At 33.6% G+C, this 17,705-nt stretch overlaps 3 protein-coding genes across 9 annotated transcripts in view; 1 reads left to right on the top strand and 2 right to left on the bottom strand.

Annotated features, from left to right (window-relative positions):
• The first annotated feature begins 1,389 nt into the window (after positions 1-1,389).
• LOC106088407 (uncharacterized) lies at positions 1,390-5,728 on the top strand. 3 transcript variants are annotated; one of them, XM_013253907.2, is made up of 3 exons: positions 1,390-1,504; positions 4,368-5,378; positions 5,445-5,728. In XM_013253907.2, the coding sequence occupies exons 1-3, from the start codon at positions 1,482-1,484 to the stop codon at positions 5,722-5,724; spliced, it is 1,314 nt and encodes a 437-aa protein (XP_013109361.2). In that variant the 5' UTR covers positions 1,390-1,481; the 3' UTR covers positions 5,725-5,728. The 3 variants fall into 3 exon arrangements, with proteins under 3 accessions (XP_013109361.2, XP_013109364.2, XP_013109363.2); XM_013253910.2 differs by having other exon boundaries at positions 1,429-1,537; XM_013253909.2 differs by having other exon boundaries at positions 1,429-1,619.
• Positions 5,687-6,932, bottom strand: LOC106088408 (farnesol dehydrogenase). Its single transcript, XM_013253911.2, has 3 exons — positions 6,323-6,932; positions 6,010-6,147; positions 5,687-5,944 (listed from the first exon to the last, which is right to left on the bottom strand). The coding sequence occupies exons 1-3, from the start codon at positions 6,896-6,898 to the stop codon at positions 5,903-5,905; spliced, it is 756 nt and encodes a 251-aa protein (XP_013109365.1). The 5' UTR covers positions 6,899-6,932; the 3' UTR covers positions 5,687-5,902.
• Positions 6,933-10,137: 3,205 nt separating this feature from the next.
• LOC106088406 (serine-rich adhesin for platelets) overlaps positions 10,138-17,705 on the bottom strand; it is a 244,646-nt gene continuing 237,078 nt past the window's right edge. For all 5 annotated transcript variants that reach the window (XM_013253904.2, XM_013253906.2, XM_013253901.2 and 2 more), the window contains exon 11: positions 10,138-17,457. In XM_013253904.2, the coding sequence (XP_013109358.1) occupies positions 17,339-17,457 (119 nt within the window). In that variant the 3' untranslated portion in view covers positions 10,138-17,338. The remainder of the gene's footprint in view (positions 17,458-17,705) is intronic.

The raw sequence follows: 17,705 nt of genomic DNA, 5'->3' as shown, positions 1-17,705 counted from the left end.
ATAAAAGGGATCTTTTCTTTAAATATAGACCATCATATAGGAGATATACTTTTAAAAGGTGGCCATTTATAAGGAAATCTACAGCTTATAGGCAAATATGTACAGAAATATACTTCTTATTGATGGTCATATAGCAAATTCCTCCTTTATAGACGATCATTTATGGAGATCTACTAGCATAAACCACTTATGGACGACCTTAAAGGTGACCACATAGAAAAATCTATTCCTTTTGAACCTTTTCATAGGGAGAACTACGCCTTATAGACGACCATATATTAGATCTACTCCTTATAAAGAACCCTTTTGAGATATCTTCTCGCCGTAGATAATGCACAGAATCATGTGTACCACGGAAGTAGTGTAGTTGGCGCAGAAAAAAGTCTGTCATTACACAAAAACACATGCACTGGGAAGAAGTACAGCCAATAGATAGGGTTGTCGAGCGTGGTAAATGTGGTAATTGTATCATATAGGCGTTTTCGCAATTAATACGATTCAAAAACAACATACCGACGCGCGGCCCTTGAAGCCATCATATAATAGGAGGTTTACTTCTTTAAGACCATAATATAGGGGATCTGCTCTCAATAAGCATATGCAGGGAAATCTATTCCATATAGGAGATCTATTCTTTTTGGAAGACCACATAGAAAGATCTACTCCTTATAGCTGTTCCGAGCATCAGCATGCATTTCGAAGGCTCCATAGGACTACAACTGCTTTATATGCCTTCACCGTACACAAAAGTAGAAACATATTTCTCAAACCCTTGTCTGCAGCACTTGCTGTGCTGACAAAAGAATCTTGGACTAACCACCTAATGCTTCTGGATATTGTGGCTAGACAAATTGCTGCGACCACTGATGTGAGGCTAAGGGAGTTTTCTATTTGGTCATGTAGCGGCTACGGACACTGTGTTTTCATTGAAGATATCTGTATCCGTTCACAATTGGCAGACTAATTTGCACTAATTTTTTAAATCTCACTGTGCGTAACTTTTAACTGCCCAGCCAGACCCACTTAATATCATGGCAGCATCTTCCCTTCTTAACAAATTCAAAGGAACGGTGTTGGTTTCAGTATAGCTCTCTGATGAGGATAATTCCATCAAAACACTTAAGAAACCGATCATTGATCTTTTCTTGGTGTCAAGAAGGATACAGTGTTTTAATTTTTTAAGATTTTCCAAATAATTTCACACTTACCTTCTAATGTATAACAACCGACTTTTCCACTGTTCTTGACTGGCACAATTCGTTTTTGATTTATTTTATTTATGTTTATCTCCCACATTAATGGGCATTCAAAATAGTATTTTTTGTATCATTCACAATGGTTTTGAATAACATCCATTCAAAATAAAATATCGTAATGGGCAACACCGTCAACAGCTGTTCTCCCTCTCTCGCAGTAAAAACAGAAACATTGAAGGAAGATTGCAAAAAAAGTTAAAGTAATTGCTTGCCGATTTAGTCAAGATGCAGTTTTTATTAAAGAAAATGTAAATAAATGTAACCTTAATTGTCGGAATAAAGTTAAGTATTTGGCAGTGAACTTTTGGTTGGAAGTCAATGTTAAACGAAGGATTCCTACAAATCTCAATCATGCAATAGTCCGTAAGATAAAAAGAAATTAATTAATTAATGTTGAAATGCCACTGAATGTCTTTAACGAACTTTGGATAGAAATTAAATGAAATTTCAGGGCCTAAAACCTATTACGGTGGCCATTACGAAACGTTTGTTCCAGCAGTGGAAAAGAACCGCCACTAGACAATCCCAGTTGGTAGTACATACCGGATTGATCCGATGAAAACCTTCCTGGTGTTCCATACACAACAACGACCGGTACTAGACGAGTGTAATGGGATTCATCTGGAAATCAATAAGATAAAGAACACAAGAACTTGTAGTCTACTGCCATTTGTGGTAAGTTGTAGTCTTCTGCCATGTGACACTCGAACCACGGTCAAAGCGATGGTATGAACTCAGACGCTTTTGACTATTCAGTCATGACTGACCCAAAGATGCGCTGAGTTGTAATAACTTCAGTTTGTTCTACATTTCAAATGTGATGTGGCTAGAAGGAGTGCCATTGGGTCGTATTCTTTTCTCAGTCTAAAAAAACCATCACAATTAAACGTGGACGCAGCTTCATATATCAACTGCAGCGCAAAGACGTCTAAGGCTCCAGGGCCTTGACGGAATATCTACAATAACGATAAAGAATTTCGCGCGCACTTTTTGTTTCCGATGTACAGAATTGGCGGAGTCATCCGGCTACAGAGGCTATGGGAGAATTCAAGTAATGGAGACTCGTGCATACTCGTACATATTAGAAAATTTGCATGTGCTGACTATCACCCACAGTAGCGCAGAGGACATCAGCAAAAATTTCTTTCAGCGGCGGTTATCCCTTCCTTATGATGGTTGTTGTTGTAGCCACTTTTGCATGTGGATGTGGTGATCCTCGTCAAGCTCTTATAGGCGAACACCCTCGTTCTGGTCTAAAAGACCTATCGCCGCGGGAACATGATGTTGTTGTTGCAGTGTATTGTACACTGAGGCGGCAGCTCTGCCGATGAATTACTCCATCGGGTCAACCTAGTACGTACAAATGTTTGCCATTCGATTGTCTGGAACATTATGGCCATTGGTTATTTAAAGGCGCCAATAACTCGCCTTGTCGTATCGAGTATCATAGGTACTCAGTATTTAAGCAAGAGCCGGTACCACTCGGCCTCGCACTAAGACTCCCCAATCGACACCGCTTATTGTCCGCGACTGCAGTTGCAGCTACTCCGTATGGAGCATTCCACTATCCGCAACCTGTGGACGCGCCCGCTTTTGCTCCCAGCTAAGCTTTTCGTGATAACGAAGAACACCATACCGAATGAGGCTCAAACTTTCAGCCTGTGTGATGCTCATAAGTTGTGCCGTGCGGCATAAGTTATCCCTTGTGCTGGTTGTTGTTGTAGCAGTATGTAGTACACTGAGTTAGCAGCCCTTGCCGATGGAGGAATTTATCTGGTCAATCCGTTACGTATTACCGGCTGCCATGGGATTTCTTATACTGGTACTATGCCATGTAAAAACTTCTCCTCAAAGAAGTGTCGTTCTGCGGCACGCCGTTCAGACACGGCTATAAAAAAGGAATCTCCTTATCATTGAGCTTAAACTTGAATCCAACAGCACTTATTGATATGTGAGAAGTTTGCTCCTGTTCCATATGTTTTTTAGAAATTCCATAGTACGATGCCTTTTTTGCAGACCATCACAGCACCCAAGCCAAGGGGCCAAACAAGTCAAACCGTGCTACATATCGATCTTTACGGCACTTGACTAATTGAAGGCTTTCGATACTCTCAGGCATGGAATATTTTATCACGACTTTGCAAACACGTCCCACCAGCCGACCAGTCAGCCACGATGGATGTGTAGTCGTATTTGGTGGGACGGTATCTCCTCTGCCTATTCTCCATTCCCTACTGAAGACATAGAAATCGTATCTTATGTGGACGATGGTTCGATCATGGCTATAGGTACCAACGTTGAAGACATCTGCCTTAAGGCTGGTATTATGTTCGCTTTTCACTGCAAAAAAGAGCTTGCATTGCTGACTTCAACTGTAAAGCATGAACATTAGAACGGGTCGATTTTTTTAATTCATATAGCAAAAACGTAACTACATACAACTCTAAGTTTCTCCGAAGAAACCATGTATCTTAAATGAAATCCTAATCCGTGACTCTCGGTAATTGATATTCTTGTGATCAAGTACAGGTGGCATTTGTTTTTCGATTATCGTAATATTTTGCACAAGTCACTTCTTTGATCCAAGGACGAACGCTTTTGATTTTGAACAAAATCGGTTCAGATTTAGATATAGCTCCCATACATATATTTCATCCGATATGGTCTTTAAGGGCTCTAGAAGTCATCATTTTGGTCCGATCTTTACAAAATCTTGCACAATGCTTTCTATTTAAAGTTCCAACATACGTGCATAATTTTATCAAAACGATTCAGATTTAGATATACCTCCCATATATATCTATCATCCGATTACACATTTTTAGGTTCTAGTAGCCATACTTTTCGTCCGATCTTTACAAAATTTTGAAGAAGACGTTCTATTAAATGTTCCAACATGTATGAATAATTTCATCAAAATTGGTTCAGTTTTAGATATAGCTCCCATATATATCTTTCATCCGATATGACATTTTTAGGCTCTGGTAGCCATAATGAATTTGAATGTTCATAAATATTTTCTTTATAAATTCTTTTTCATAAACGACATCAAATTTTGAGATATTTTGTTGTAATTTTAAAATATTTTTTAATTATATTTTTTTATTTCAGTTTATTTCACCCCAGGGGTTTGAATTTCATACCCATACAACGCCATCTACACCTTAAGCCAAAATCTATTGTTATCGCTTCAGCCATACGCACACCATGGGGTCAGCCCATGGGACAATTAGCTTCAGTCAAATCATTAGATCTAGCATCATTGGTTGTGGAAACGGCGGTTAAACAATCGGGAGCACCATTGGAACAAATACAACAAATTTTTGTTGCAAAGGAACCTCCATTGGAGAAAGATGATCTAGCAGATAAATGTGGGCAGTTTCTAAAAAAATCTCAATTTAACTTCAAACAAGACAAAGAAAATTTTGGTTTAAATAACTTGAGAGAGGCCATTGAATTGCTTAATACAAAGAAATGTCAATTTGTTGTCGTGGCAGGAGTTGAATCGGCCACAGAACGTTTACAAAATAAAAAAGACTTACGCCCTAATTCATACACAGAAGTTACAAATTTTAATGAGACCTTTACTAAGCGTTGCAAGGTATTACTGGATAAAGCTTCGAAACAAGGTTTATATGATGCTGAACTGGCGGCGCTTAAAACCTTAAAAGTTATAGACAATAAAAGAAGACAGGTTGAAATTAACCAAGATGAAGTTAGCGAAGGAATCATGACACATTTTGATGGTGCTGCGGCCATAGTATTGACCACCAATAAAAAAGCTATGGAGGAAAACATCAAACCTTTGGCAGTTTTAGCAGATATTGAAATTTCTGGATCAGATTCATTTAATCTTGCCAGTCTGGCAAGTGACAATGACGTTAAAATAGAGCATTGCGAGGTGAATCGTTATGATTCAGACTTCCTAACCTCAATCCAAGATACACTTAATATTTCTTGTGATCAAATAAATCCCTATGGCGGTCCTTGTGGAAATCAATTCAATGCAGCTTCCCTATATGGCAGGATAAGTCATATGAGCCATATATTGAGACCAAATACAATGGGTTGCCTTCTAAGTCTGCGCCAGCAGCAATCGGTGGCCTTACTAATGGAGAAATTGTAAGTTACCATCAAAAGATTTAATATCCAATCGTTTTTTTTTTACTCATTTTTTCACTTTTCAAGATTACCTCCACCCATATATACAGGTGATTTACCCCAGCTTACCTTATTCACCAAAGAACCTTGTCATTTATGTGATATGTTGGTTGAAGAATTGCAACAACATTTTCAGGGTGAGTATAATTTGGAAAAGATTTACATAGACACCAAAGAGAATGTTAGATATTTACGTTTGTATCGTAACGATATACCGGTGCTATACCTCAATGGGCAATTTCTGTGTATGCATCGTTTGAATATAAGACTTTTAAGGCAAAAATTGGATTTATTAAAGCCACTGTAGTTGATTCAAAGGTTTATACAAGTCCTCAACAGAAATTTAAAATCAATTTTTGTTCTCAATAATTTATGGTATTGAAGGCTGCAAACTACGAAACATTTTTTGTTCTCAATAAATAAAAACTTTGCTCCCATGAACTTTAGATCTGCATAATTAAGAATCAACTTTTATGCTGAATGAATTAAAACATCTCCCCCATGGGCTTCAAGGTGATTTCATGAACCTTAAAAGCGAAAGAAAATCTTGAATGAGTAAAAATGCTACATAAGATTTCTTGCTCTATAATACCTGAACGTTAGGTGGTGACCTTAAAGCAAAAATAACGGCATGTGCTATGTTTTCAGGCTCTAAACGTGGCATATCCTTGACATAAAAATGTATTTCCTCGGGGAAAATATTTGTGTTAACGGCGCCAGGACAAATGCCCTGAAAGTAAAAAGTCGAGTGTAAAAAATATTTCAAGCAAGGACTTGAAAAGTAAATTTAACTGTTTTCTTTCCATACATATGTTTTCGGTATAGGAGATTTAACGTGTTACGTTGAACGAATATATCATAGGCTGATATTATGGGAATTTTTGTCTCTCCCTGTAAATACTTACCGTTATCCTTACTTTACTTTTGTACAGCTGGAATTCTTGACGATAGGTTTCTGTCATTGCCGTTATGGCAAATTTCGTTGCCGGATAGATGTTAAACGAAGGCAAAACATCGATAAAATTTAAAACCTGTTGTCCCGCTATACTGTTAATTATCAAAATATGAGCCTCATTACCCCTCTTATGCATGCGTTGAAAGGCTTCGCGAGTACACCACAAAACTCCCATGACATTTGTGTCTATGACTTGACGTATCTTCTCGGTATTGCCAGGAGCCACCAATTCAGTTTCTCGAGTTATGCCAGCATTGTTCAAGAGCACATCTGCGCCACCCAACTCCCGTTCGGTCCATTCAAATGTTGACATTATTTCATCTTCTTTGGAAACATCACATTTTTTAGGGATGAATAAAGATTTTTGCTTTTCAGGCAGCGATTCTTGAAGTTCCTTCAATTTGGCTTCCCTTCTGGCCAAACCAACAACACGAAGTCCAGCTGCCACTAGAGTGCGGGCACAAGCAGCTCCTATTCCTCCACTGGCACCCGTAACTATTGCCAATTTATTATGCCAACGTTCCATGGTGAATATTGCTTTGCGAATGGTTTTTGACTCGTTTAAAACATTTATTGTGGTGGTGATTTTTGGTTTTCAAAGCATTTATAGGGCTTCGTAAAGAAAAACACAAGTAAGGCAAATCGTGAACACAAAAAAAAGGTAAAAAATTTTGCGTAAGCAAGACAAATTGATAATTTTTTTAAGAATGTGTTCTGCGAAAATTGCATTTTCCAGAATTTTGTTTAAAAATCAAATTTTGAGACATTTTTCTATAAAAATCTAGTTATGATCAAATTTTCTTTAAAAATCAAAATTTGATCAAATTTTCTTTACAAATCAAAATTTGATCAAATTTTTTAAAAATCAAAATTTGATCAAATGTTCTATAAATTCTGTAAAAATCAAATATCGAAGAAATTTTCTATACAAATCAAAATTTTGTCGAAATTTGCTTTAAAAACAAAATGTCCACAAAATTTCCTATGATAATCGAATTTCGACGAACATTTGTTGTAAACGTTAAATTTTAAAGATTTTTTTTAAGAAAATCAAATTTCAACGAAAATTTCTGTAAAAATCAAATTTCGATCACATTATCTTTAAAAAATGTCGACAAAATTGCCAATAAAACCAAATTTTGACAAAATTTTCTATAAAAATTTAATTTCGAGAAAAGTTTTTTTTTTTTTTTTAATTTTGGGCACATTTGATTTTCAAAAATGTACTCTTATTCACTTAGTTTGCATTTGAATTATTTTGATCTCAAGAAGTCATATCGGGACATCGGTACTTTCCATATTGACCGATTCGGATGAAAGTTGGCGCTGATGTTGTAAGTCATAAAGTAGGTTTTTGGGCCAAATTTCCGCTGAATCAGGTGAAAATTAAGGCTTCTAAAGGCTGAAGAAGTCATATCCAGTGATCGGTTTAAATGGGGGCTATATCTGTATTTCGACCAATTCGAATCATACTTGACGTGAATGTTGGTCATAACTCAAGCCTTTGTTCCAAATTTCAGCCAAATTAGGATCATACTTCGCATGGATGATGGAAGTCATAACAGAAGTTTTTGCTCCAAATTTTAGCTAAATGGGATGAAAATTCAGGCTTCTATGGGCTCAAGAATCTAGCCATGTACGTCTGTTAAAATCACGATAGCAGTCGAACGCGTAAAGCTAGCCGCTTGAAATTTTGCACAGATACTTCTTATTGATGTGGGTCGTTGGGGATTGCAAATGAGCCATATCGGTTCAGATTTGTATATAGCCTCTATATAAACCGATCTGCAAATTTGACTTATTCGTTCCTTATAAGCCGCAATGTTTTGTCCGATTTGTCTATGCCAAGTGCGGTCCAAATCAGTCTATAAGCTCATATAACTCCCATATAAACCGGTCTCTCGGTTATCCTTGTTCGGTAATTGCTCGGAGTCGGAGTCGATCAGTCTTCCTGGAGTCGGAGTCGAGTAAAAATTGCTCGATTCCAGCCCCCTTATCCAAGAAAAAACACCGCCCAAAATCAAAAGTTGTCCGACCAGGACAATATGGGTATCAAATGAGAGGTACCGAAGAGTATAACACGAATATATACTTATGTACCTATAAAGTATATAAGTATATATTCTTGATCAGCGTAAAAATCTAAGATGATCTAGCCATGTCCGTCCGTCTGTCCGTCCCTCTGCCCGTCAGTCTGTTGAAATCACGCTACAGTCTTTAAATAGAGATATTGATCTAAAACTTTGCACAGACTCTTTTTTTGTCCATAAGCAGGTTAAGTTCGAAGATGGGCTATATCGGACTATAACTTGATACAGCCCCCATATAGACCGATCCGCCGATTTGGGGTAGGCCGATCTCTTGATTTAAGCTTTGGACCTATAAAAGGCGTATTTATTGTCCGATGTCGCCGAAATTTGGGACAGTGAGTTATATTAAGCCCCTTGACATACTTCTGCAATGTGGCACAGATCGGCTCAGATTCGGATATAGCTGCCATATAGACCGATATCTCGATTTAGGGCTTTGGGCCCATAAAAGGCGCATTTATTGTCCAATGCCACCGAAATTGAGGACAGTGTGTTAAACTAAGCCCCTCGGCCTACTTCTGCAATATGGTACAGATTGGTTCAGATTTGGATATAGCTGCCATGTAGATTGATCTCTCGATTTAAGGTTTTGAGCCCATAAAAGGAGCATTTACTGTCCGATGTGGCCGCAATTTGGAACAGTGAGTTGTGTTAGGACCTTCGACATCCTTCTTCAATTTGGCACAGATCGGTCCAAATTTGAATATACCTCCCATATAGATTTAAGGTTTTGGTGCCATAAAAAGCGCATTTATTGTCCTATTTCGCCGAAATTTGGGGCAGTGAGTTGTGTTGGGCCCTTCGATATTGTTCTTCAATTTGGCTCAGATCGGTCAAGATTTGGATATAGCTGCCATATAGACCGATCTCTCGTTTATTTAAGATTATTTTAAGATATATTTTTTATATATTTAATTTTTTTATACACAATTGAACAATTACTTGTACTTATTAGTATTTGGTCCAAATCGGAACATATTTCGATATAGCTTCTATGGGGCATAAGGTATGCATTTTTCACCGGAATTTGACGAAAGGTGGCTTACATATATAACCGAGGTGTGTGGTGGGTATCCAAAGTTCGGCCCGGCCGAACTTAACGCCTTTTTTATTTTTTTTTATTTTTCACCATATTTTGTCGAAAATTTCGACATTACAAATTTTTTTGGTTCATATAGTCCCTAAGTAGGCATTTTGCGGTTTTTTTATTGATAAAATAACCCATTAAATCTAAGTTACTCTTTAGTCACCAATTTTTTTTTACTTTATTCATGAAAAACCAGTTTTCGAACTTTAAAATCTGCTTAAGCCACACGATACGGGGTTTCGTTGTTAAAAATAAAATCACAATTTTTTGTTTTTTTTTTGTTTCATATCATTTTATTATTTTTATAATTTTCTTTACACGACAAAAATTGTTTCTTTTGTTTAATTTTTTATTATGTATAGTTTATTATGTATGTATATATATTTAAATATTAATTTTCACAAATACATTTTTCTTTTACTTACTAAGCAGTTAATTATAATTAAATATATTATATATATATTTACTTTTGTATATTTATATGTACTTTAGACTTATATAATATTTCACAAAATAAACATTACATTTTTTCATACATGATACAACTTTTTTTTCAAAATTTGATTGATGTTTATTTTTATTATTAATAATATTTTTTTTATTTATTATTTGTTGATTATATATCTGGATTTTATTGATTGATTTTGTATGAATTTTGTTATTTGTGGTATTGATGTATGGAGTAAGAAATTAAATATTTTGTATGTAAAGCCAAACACACTAACTGTCAAAATCACTGAAATATTGTTAATCGATACGTTAGCCAACTCATTGAAATCAGCTGATTAAATGGAGGAAAAACAGCTGATTTTACAGAGGAAAAACAGCTGCCTTTACAGAGGAAAAACAGCTGATTTCGTTCAATTGGCGAACCAATCGTTAGTGGTTTTATGAACACGTGTCACTTGAGTGAAGTGATTTCATTTGCCTGATACATACAGCTGTTTTGCATATATACAATCAGCTGATTTTTTCATAGCACACGAATGAAACTCATTCACTCGAGTGACAAATTCTTACTGGGTTTGGCGGCTAATATGCACTGTGTTTGCTAGAAAATGTATAAATAACAACATTAAGGGATTTCTAGAGGATTACAGGCAACCTCGATTTATTTATTCTATAACTAGAACAATGTATTTTGCTTGAATTCCTCAAACAGCTGTTTGATATTTAAGATCAGCTTATTTTTCTATACCAAGCGTACGAAAGCCATTTCTTTGAAACTTTTTGAGGTTTCGAGTAAAAAATTATTTTGATAAATTTTTGTAGTTTTCTTTATACATTTTCATATACTCACAGTGCTTTTATTTATTTATAATAGTATTTTATTGTGGAGTCTATGTATGTATATATGAGTATGCTATTTCATGAAAAGCTGAGTGAAGGAGGCGGCTTGTTTTTAATGATAAATGATTTTTTTTTTAAATTTCTATGTTTCAACATCAAAGGTTTTTTAAAGAAATTTTTTGTTATAATTTAGAATTTAAAAAAAAAATTGTATTTTGCTTGGGTTTGTTTTAAAAACTAAAATGAAGACTTGATAAATAAAATCATATATTCTCTTTTTCAAAAAGTTATGATTAAGTAAAGGTTAAATAATATACACAAAGAGGTTTTCTGGGTAAATTAAAAAAACAAATTAAAAAACAATATTAAAAAAAGAAAAACAAAAAACAAACATGATTGTTATGTATTTTTGGGCCTTACATAAATTTAAAAAAACAAAAATTTAAAAACTTATTAAAAAAGTGGAAATTCATTAAAGACATAGAAAACAGTTTTCGAATACCAAAAAAAAAAAAAATTAAAAAATGATTTCAATTTGAAAATCATATAATCCTCTTTATATAAAGTCTCTCCACCCATTAACAAAATCGATAACATGAACCGTAATCGATTTCAATACAAAATTTTATGGATTTGGGTTTTATTTTAGTACTTTACAAAAATTGAAAATTGCAATTCAGATGTACTGGTTAGAAATTCAGTGTAAAGTTGTGCTGAATAGTTATCGATATGAGACGATAACAGATAACAACAACAGATAAATCATAATTTTTACTGTTAACTACTAGAATAAAACCCAATCCATAAAATTTTATGGATTTGGGTTTTATTTTAGAACTTTCCAGTAAAAATTACAATTTATCTCTTGTTGTTATCTATTTTATCGTTAACATTTTGTTGGTTATGAAAACGAATTATTTGCATTAATTTATTTTAATTCTGTGCAGTGCAAATCAAAGGTCAATGTCAATGCCAATTTACCCATGAAAATTCCATTAAAGAACAGGGGCAAACTTCTCACACATCAATTAGTACAGTCCGATTCAAGTTTAAGCTCAATGATAAGGGTCCTCTTGTTTATAGCCGAGCCCGAACGTTGTGCCGCAGTGCGACACCTCTTTGTGGAGAAGTTTTTATAGGCTACCATACCAAATGGTATAGTACCTCCCACATGTTGCCAGCATTAGGAAATCGGATAATATTGTAAATGCGCCTTTTATGGTCCCAAAAATTTAAACGAGCGATCGTTTTATATGGCAGCTATCTGGACCAATTTGGTACAAATTGCAGAAAGTTGATCCTAACGCAACTCACTGTCCCAAATTTCGGCGAAATTGGATAATTAATGCGCCTTTTATGGGCCCAAAACCTTATATCGAGAGATCGGTCTATATGGCAGTTGTATCCAAACCTTAACCGATCTGAGCCAAATTGAAAAATAATATTGAAGGGCCTAAAACAACTCACTCTCCCAAATTTTGGCGAAATCGGACAATATATGCGTCTTTTATGGGCTTGGACCTTAATCGAGAGATCGGTCTATATGGCAGCTATATCCAAATCTGGACCGATCTGTGCCATATTGCAGAAAGATGTCGAGGGTCGGACAATGAATGCGCCTCACTGTTTCAAATTTCAGCAAAATCGGATAATAAATGCGCATTTTATGGGTCTAAGACCCTAAATCGGCGGATCGGTCTATATGGGGGCTATATCAAGATATAGTCCGATATATTCATCTTCGAACTTAATCTGCTTATCGACAAAAAAAGAGTCTGTGCAAAGTTTCAGCTTTATATCTCTAATTTTAAAGTCTGTAGCATGATTTCAACAGACAGACGGACGGACATGGTTAGATCGTCTTAGATTTTTAAGCTAATCAAGAATATATATACTTTGTAGCGTCGGAAATGGGTACTTCAATAAGTTGCAAACGGAATGACAAAATGAATATACCCACATCCTTCGGTGGTGGGTATAAAAAGATTAAATACTCAAGTGTGAACTCGAGGATAGGAAACTAAACTGGAAGTATCTAAAAGTGGTGCAACTTCCATTAAATACGAGTTGAAATTTTATTCGATATGAAAGCGCACTCGATCACGTAGGCGAAAATACAACGGCTGCGTTGGCTAGGTCATGTTGTCAGAACAGATGAATAAGCTCCAGCAAAGAAGTCTTTTGAAGGCAAACACGCAGCAGTATGTTAAACACTGAGGCGGCAGTCCTTGCCAATGAAGAAATCCATCGGGTCAATCCGGTACGTACAACCGGCTGCCATGGGATTGGATTAGTGTCAGGGATCGATTGCGAAACATAAACGATTTGATAACAAAACCGATAACATATTGTAAACGATTTGGTAACAAATTCGATTACTCTTATAATCGATTTCATAATAAAATCGACTACGCAGGTTAAATTAATTGATGGTTAAATTGATAATTTAGTATTATCGATTTCATAAAAAGCTAGTCTGACTAGTGTAAACTATTTATTAATAAAATTAATTGTGTAATTTAATCGATTTGTAAAAAAAATCGTTTATATAGTATAATCGATTTGATAAAATCCAATATTTTTGAAATAGGTTTGGGAAATGTATCTAGAGAATTTAATCGACTTGCTAATAGAGTCTATTACATAGTGTAATCAATTTTTTAAAAACTCGATTTCATAATGTAGTCGATTTTATAATAAAATCTATGAATAGTGTAACCAATAGTGATATCAATTTCATTGTATATTCGATAATGTTGTAAAATCTGTTACATAGTGTAATCGATTACATAACGTAATCGATTTAATTTTATAAGTTAGTGTTGTCGTTTAAATGATAAAATCTATTCCTTAGTGTAATCGATTTTAAACTAAAATCGATTATATAGTTTTATCGCTTGAAAAATAAAATTGATTATTGACTTTATAGTGTAATCGAATTGATAATAAAATCTATTACATAGTCGGTTTACAATGAAATCCAGTTCAATGTTATTGATTTGATAAAAAAAACAAATTAATAATTTAATCAATTTAACAAAAATCGATTACATAGAGCAAAAAATTTGAAAAATCCATTTTATAGTGCAATGAATTCGAATTTAAATACATTATATAGTATATTCGGTTGAAATAAAATCGTTTAAAAAGTGCAATCGATTACATAGTGTTATCGAATATATATTGTAATCGATTAAGTGGTGTAATCGATTAAAATAGTGTGATCGATTACACAGTGTTATTGGTTATAATAAATCGATTACATAGTGCTATCGATTAGAATAAATCGATGTTTTCTATTTGAATAAATCGATTACATTGTGGAATCCATAGTGCTATCGATTAGAATAAATCGATAGTGTTTTCGAATTCAATAAATGGATTACATTTTTATATCTATTATATAGTGTTATCGATTATAATAAATCGATTACATAGTGATATCGATTAGAATAAATCGATAACACACTGTTTTCGCTTTGAAGAAATCGATTACATTGTGAAATCGATTACATTGTGAAATCGATTACATTGTGAAATCGATTACATTGTGAAATCGATTACATTGTGAAATCGATTACATTGTGAAACCGATTACATTGTGAAATCGATTACATTGTGAAATCGATTACATTGTGAAATCGATTACATTGTGAAATCGATTACATTGTAAAATCGATTACATTGTGAAATCGATTTAAATAAAAACGATAACATAATGCAGTCGATTTTAATAAAATCGATTACTTAGTGAAATCGAATTAGTAATACATCTGATTAATAGTGCAATCGATTTATGGGCTTTTTATTATTAAAGAAATGCCAAATGTTTTCAAGAATAAAGTCAACTTTTAACCTTTAAAATTTCCAAAAAAAATCCTTTTTAAGCAAAATTACCGCTTAATAATTAAAAAAACCATATATTCTAATGACAAAATTAGCTTAAACGTAACTCACAATACAAATAAAAAATCCAAATTCTTTTTCTTATGTCCAAAGAAAGTAATGAAGTTGAAGACATTTTTCGATATATCGTTAAGCGTTTAATACTTTTTTTTAATGTTTTGGCGGCATCGGAGTTATTTTCATAGGATTTGAGAATAAATCGGAAAGTTAGAAGGACTATAGATCTAGCAAAAAATGGCATGTGCTATGCAAGTTTATGTTATTGGTGGCAGCCGTATGTTAATAGTATGTGGGATTGTGGGATTTTCAAAAAAAAAAAATGTTCGTAGGAACAGTTCAAGAGTTGGTTGGAATAAATCGTCTGATTTAAATCCCTCTCAAACATTTTCATTATTGTGTTTGCAAACGGTAGGTAGGTAGATAGGTAGGTTTCTGGGTTTGGTTATAGTTATCGAATAGTAGTATACTTAAGATTTTGCATAGGTTTTGTATATTGTGTATATATATTTAGATTTATGGTTTATTTTTCAAGTTTTTATCTGTGTTCTTTACCAAATAGCACTGTGTGTGTGTTCCAAATTGACTATTACAAAATGTATAAAAACCTATTACAAAGTTTATGGGTTGGATGGAATGATTGCTGTGTTTTTTTGTCGATTCTGAAATAATCGAAAACCACTATGTTCACTATGCTCTAACGTCTAGTTTCCTTAATAACCCTGCAAACTAAGTGGGAAATTATTAGAATAACTCCAATAAATTGTTTGTTATGACGAAAATATTTCCAATTTTTCTGCATTTCTTACGCAAATCTTTGAATATTTTTAAATAACCCAACAAACTCAGTGGTTGCTTATTTCAATCAAGATTTTCAAGGGTTTGTCACTATTTTCTTTTCCTGCATTTAACCATTATTTTTTCTTCTTTTGGCTGCGAGTACTGCGTGAAAACGTCCTTCTTAAATAACCCAGCAAACTAAGTGGGATATTAATAGAATAACTCCAATAACTTGACTATGATTTATTTTTCGAAGTTGGTTCAACATTTTTGTAGCTTCTGTCCCTATTGTTTACCAAAAATTTTAATTTTTTCGAAATAACCCAGCAAACTTTTTGCATTGACATTTCAATTTCAATATTTTAAAACGCCATAGATGTCTTAATTAAATAAAATGGAATTAAATAAAATTAGTCTGCGAATTCTGCGTAAAAGTCTTTATTTTTAAACAACCCAGCAAACTCAGTGGGGAAAATATAGAACAAATTTTTTAAGCTTTTTTTCAAAATTGGTACAACATTTTTATAGCTTCCGTGCCAATAGTTTACCATTTCAATTTCAAACTTGAAATGCCACAGATGTCTTGCTTCTGACGTTATAACATTCTTTTGAATTGTTTTTGCCACAATTTAGTTGTCAAAAGGCATAACACAACCCAGCAAACATGGCGGATAGTTACAAAAAAAGAAAATTATTTAAACAATTGCTCTCTGTCGTAATTAAATATAATGTCTAATTTTTTTTTTTTCATTTTGTTGTCTCAAACTCAAATGTTTTTTACATAACCCAGCAAACTTAGTAGACTATAACTTCTACAAATTTTAAAGAATCTTTTGCATGCCATTTTTTGGGTTCTTGTTCATACACTGAACAACTCTCTTGCTTATTACTTACTTGGCTTATAAAATAATATTAATAATCCAGCAAACTTATTGGGATGTTATATTAAAAAATAGCCATAAGATGGATGTTATGAAAATTTGTTTTGACTTTGTGTTCCTATTTTAAAGTTTTTTCAATTTTTTTTACCCAAAATTATCACTTTTTGCAAAATAACCCAGCAAACATTGCGGCTGCTGATTTCCAAAATTTAAAAAATCTTCTCATTTCCGTTTGTCTTATGCAAATTATGCCATTTACTAGGTTTTTATACATTTTGTCACATACACAGTGAAAAAAAATGGTTTGCAGTAAATTTTACTTCTACTTTCTATTAAGAATTTTTATGATACCTATGGTCAAATTTTGGGGGTATATTGTGATTATTTATTTGAATAGCTTTTGTAGTCTTAGTTTTTTAATTTTTTGAGTTTAATTAAAGAAATTTAGTTGTAGTTATGGTAAAATTTAGTTTCAGTTTCAAAAAGTATTCCACATTATTTTCGTTTTTTTGTTTGTTTATACAAAGTTCCCTCCTCTTTCTTTTAAGTTGTCTGTCTGTTTGTTTTCCAAAATAGTTTTGTTTTGTAATTTTTGTAAACTATTTATTATTTTATTGTTGTTTAACTATTTCTTTATATGTAAAACATTGATCTATGGTGTATTTGCATTATCTGTTTATTTTTTTGTTTTTCTTTTCTCAGTTAATTTTGTTGTTGTTGTTGTTGTTATATATATTATTTATAAATTACTATTATTTTATTTAATTTTATTTTTATAGCAATGTGATAGTATAGTAATTTTTTGTAGTTACTTTTATCATCATAATAATAGTTTTTTGTTGTTGTTGTAGTAGTAATAGTTGTAGTTGTTGTTGGTTTACAATTAAAGAAAAGTCTTGTGTCCACCAAAGCAGCTTTATAGTAGATTTATGCTACTATCTTGGATTCTCCATGACAACCTGTTTGAAAGCCCCTGCTGATACCCTAGACTTCACCTCATGTGTACCAAAGGTTGTGGTGCCATCTTTAGCTATATACAATTGTAGGCCAGAAGCTAGAAAAATTAAGAGAAAAAGTAAATATGAATAATTGAATATTTATTATTTGCAAAAATAATAACAAGCTCACTGTGCCAAAACTTAGCGCAATCGCATAATAAAAGTGATTTTTATAACCCCAGAACCTAAATTGCGAGATCGGTAAATATGACTGCTATAATATTGAACACGGATGTCGAAGAGCCTAACATAGCTCACGGTGTAAAATTTCAGCCAAAGCGGGAGTATAAATGCGCTTTTTATA

This window comes from Stomoxys calcitrans, chromosome 3, assembly GCF_963082655.1.
Source record: "Stomoxys calcitrans chromosome 3, idStoCalc2.1, whole genome shotgun sequence".
Classification (NCBI taxonomy): domain Eukaryota; kingdom Metazoa; phylum Arthropoda; class Insecta; order Diptera; family Muscidae; genus Stomoxys; species Stomoxys calcitrans.
This window is presented reverse-complemented; position numbering and strand designations above follow the sequence as displayed.

Excerpts from the sequence above, each read along its gene's own strand:
- LOC106088407 (XM_013253907.2), top strand. The coding sequence starts at position 1,482 with ATGCAGTTTTTATTAAAGAAAAT. Across the intron at positions 1,505-4,367 it reads CAGTTTTTATTAAAGAAAAT|TTTATTTCACCCCAGGGGTT; the intron begins GTAAATAAATGT and ends TTTTTATTTCAG. Across the intron at positions 5,379-5,444 it reads GCCTTACTAATGGAGAAATT|ATTACCTCCACCCATATATA; the intron begins GTAAGTTACCAT and ends TCACTTTTCAAG.
- LOC106088408 (XM_013253911.2), bottom strand. The coding sequence starts at position 6,898 with ATGGAACGTTGGCATAATAAATTGGCAATAGTTACGGGTGCCAGTGGA. Across the intron at positions 6,148-6,322 it reads AAAGTAAAGTAAGGATAACG|GGCATTTGTCCTGGCGCCGT; the intron begins GTAAGTATTTAC and ends TTTTACTTTCAG. Across the intron at positions 5,945-6,009 it reads GGTCACCACCTAACGTTCAG|GTTCATGAAATCACCTTGAA; the intron begins GTATTATAGAGC and ends TTCGCTTTTAAG.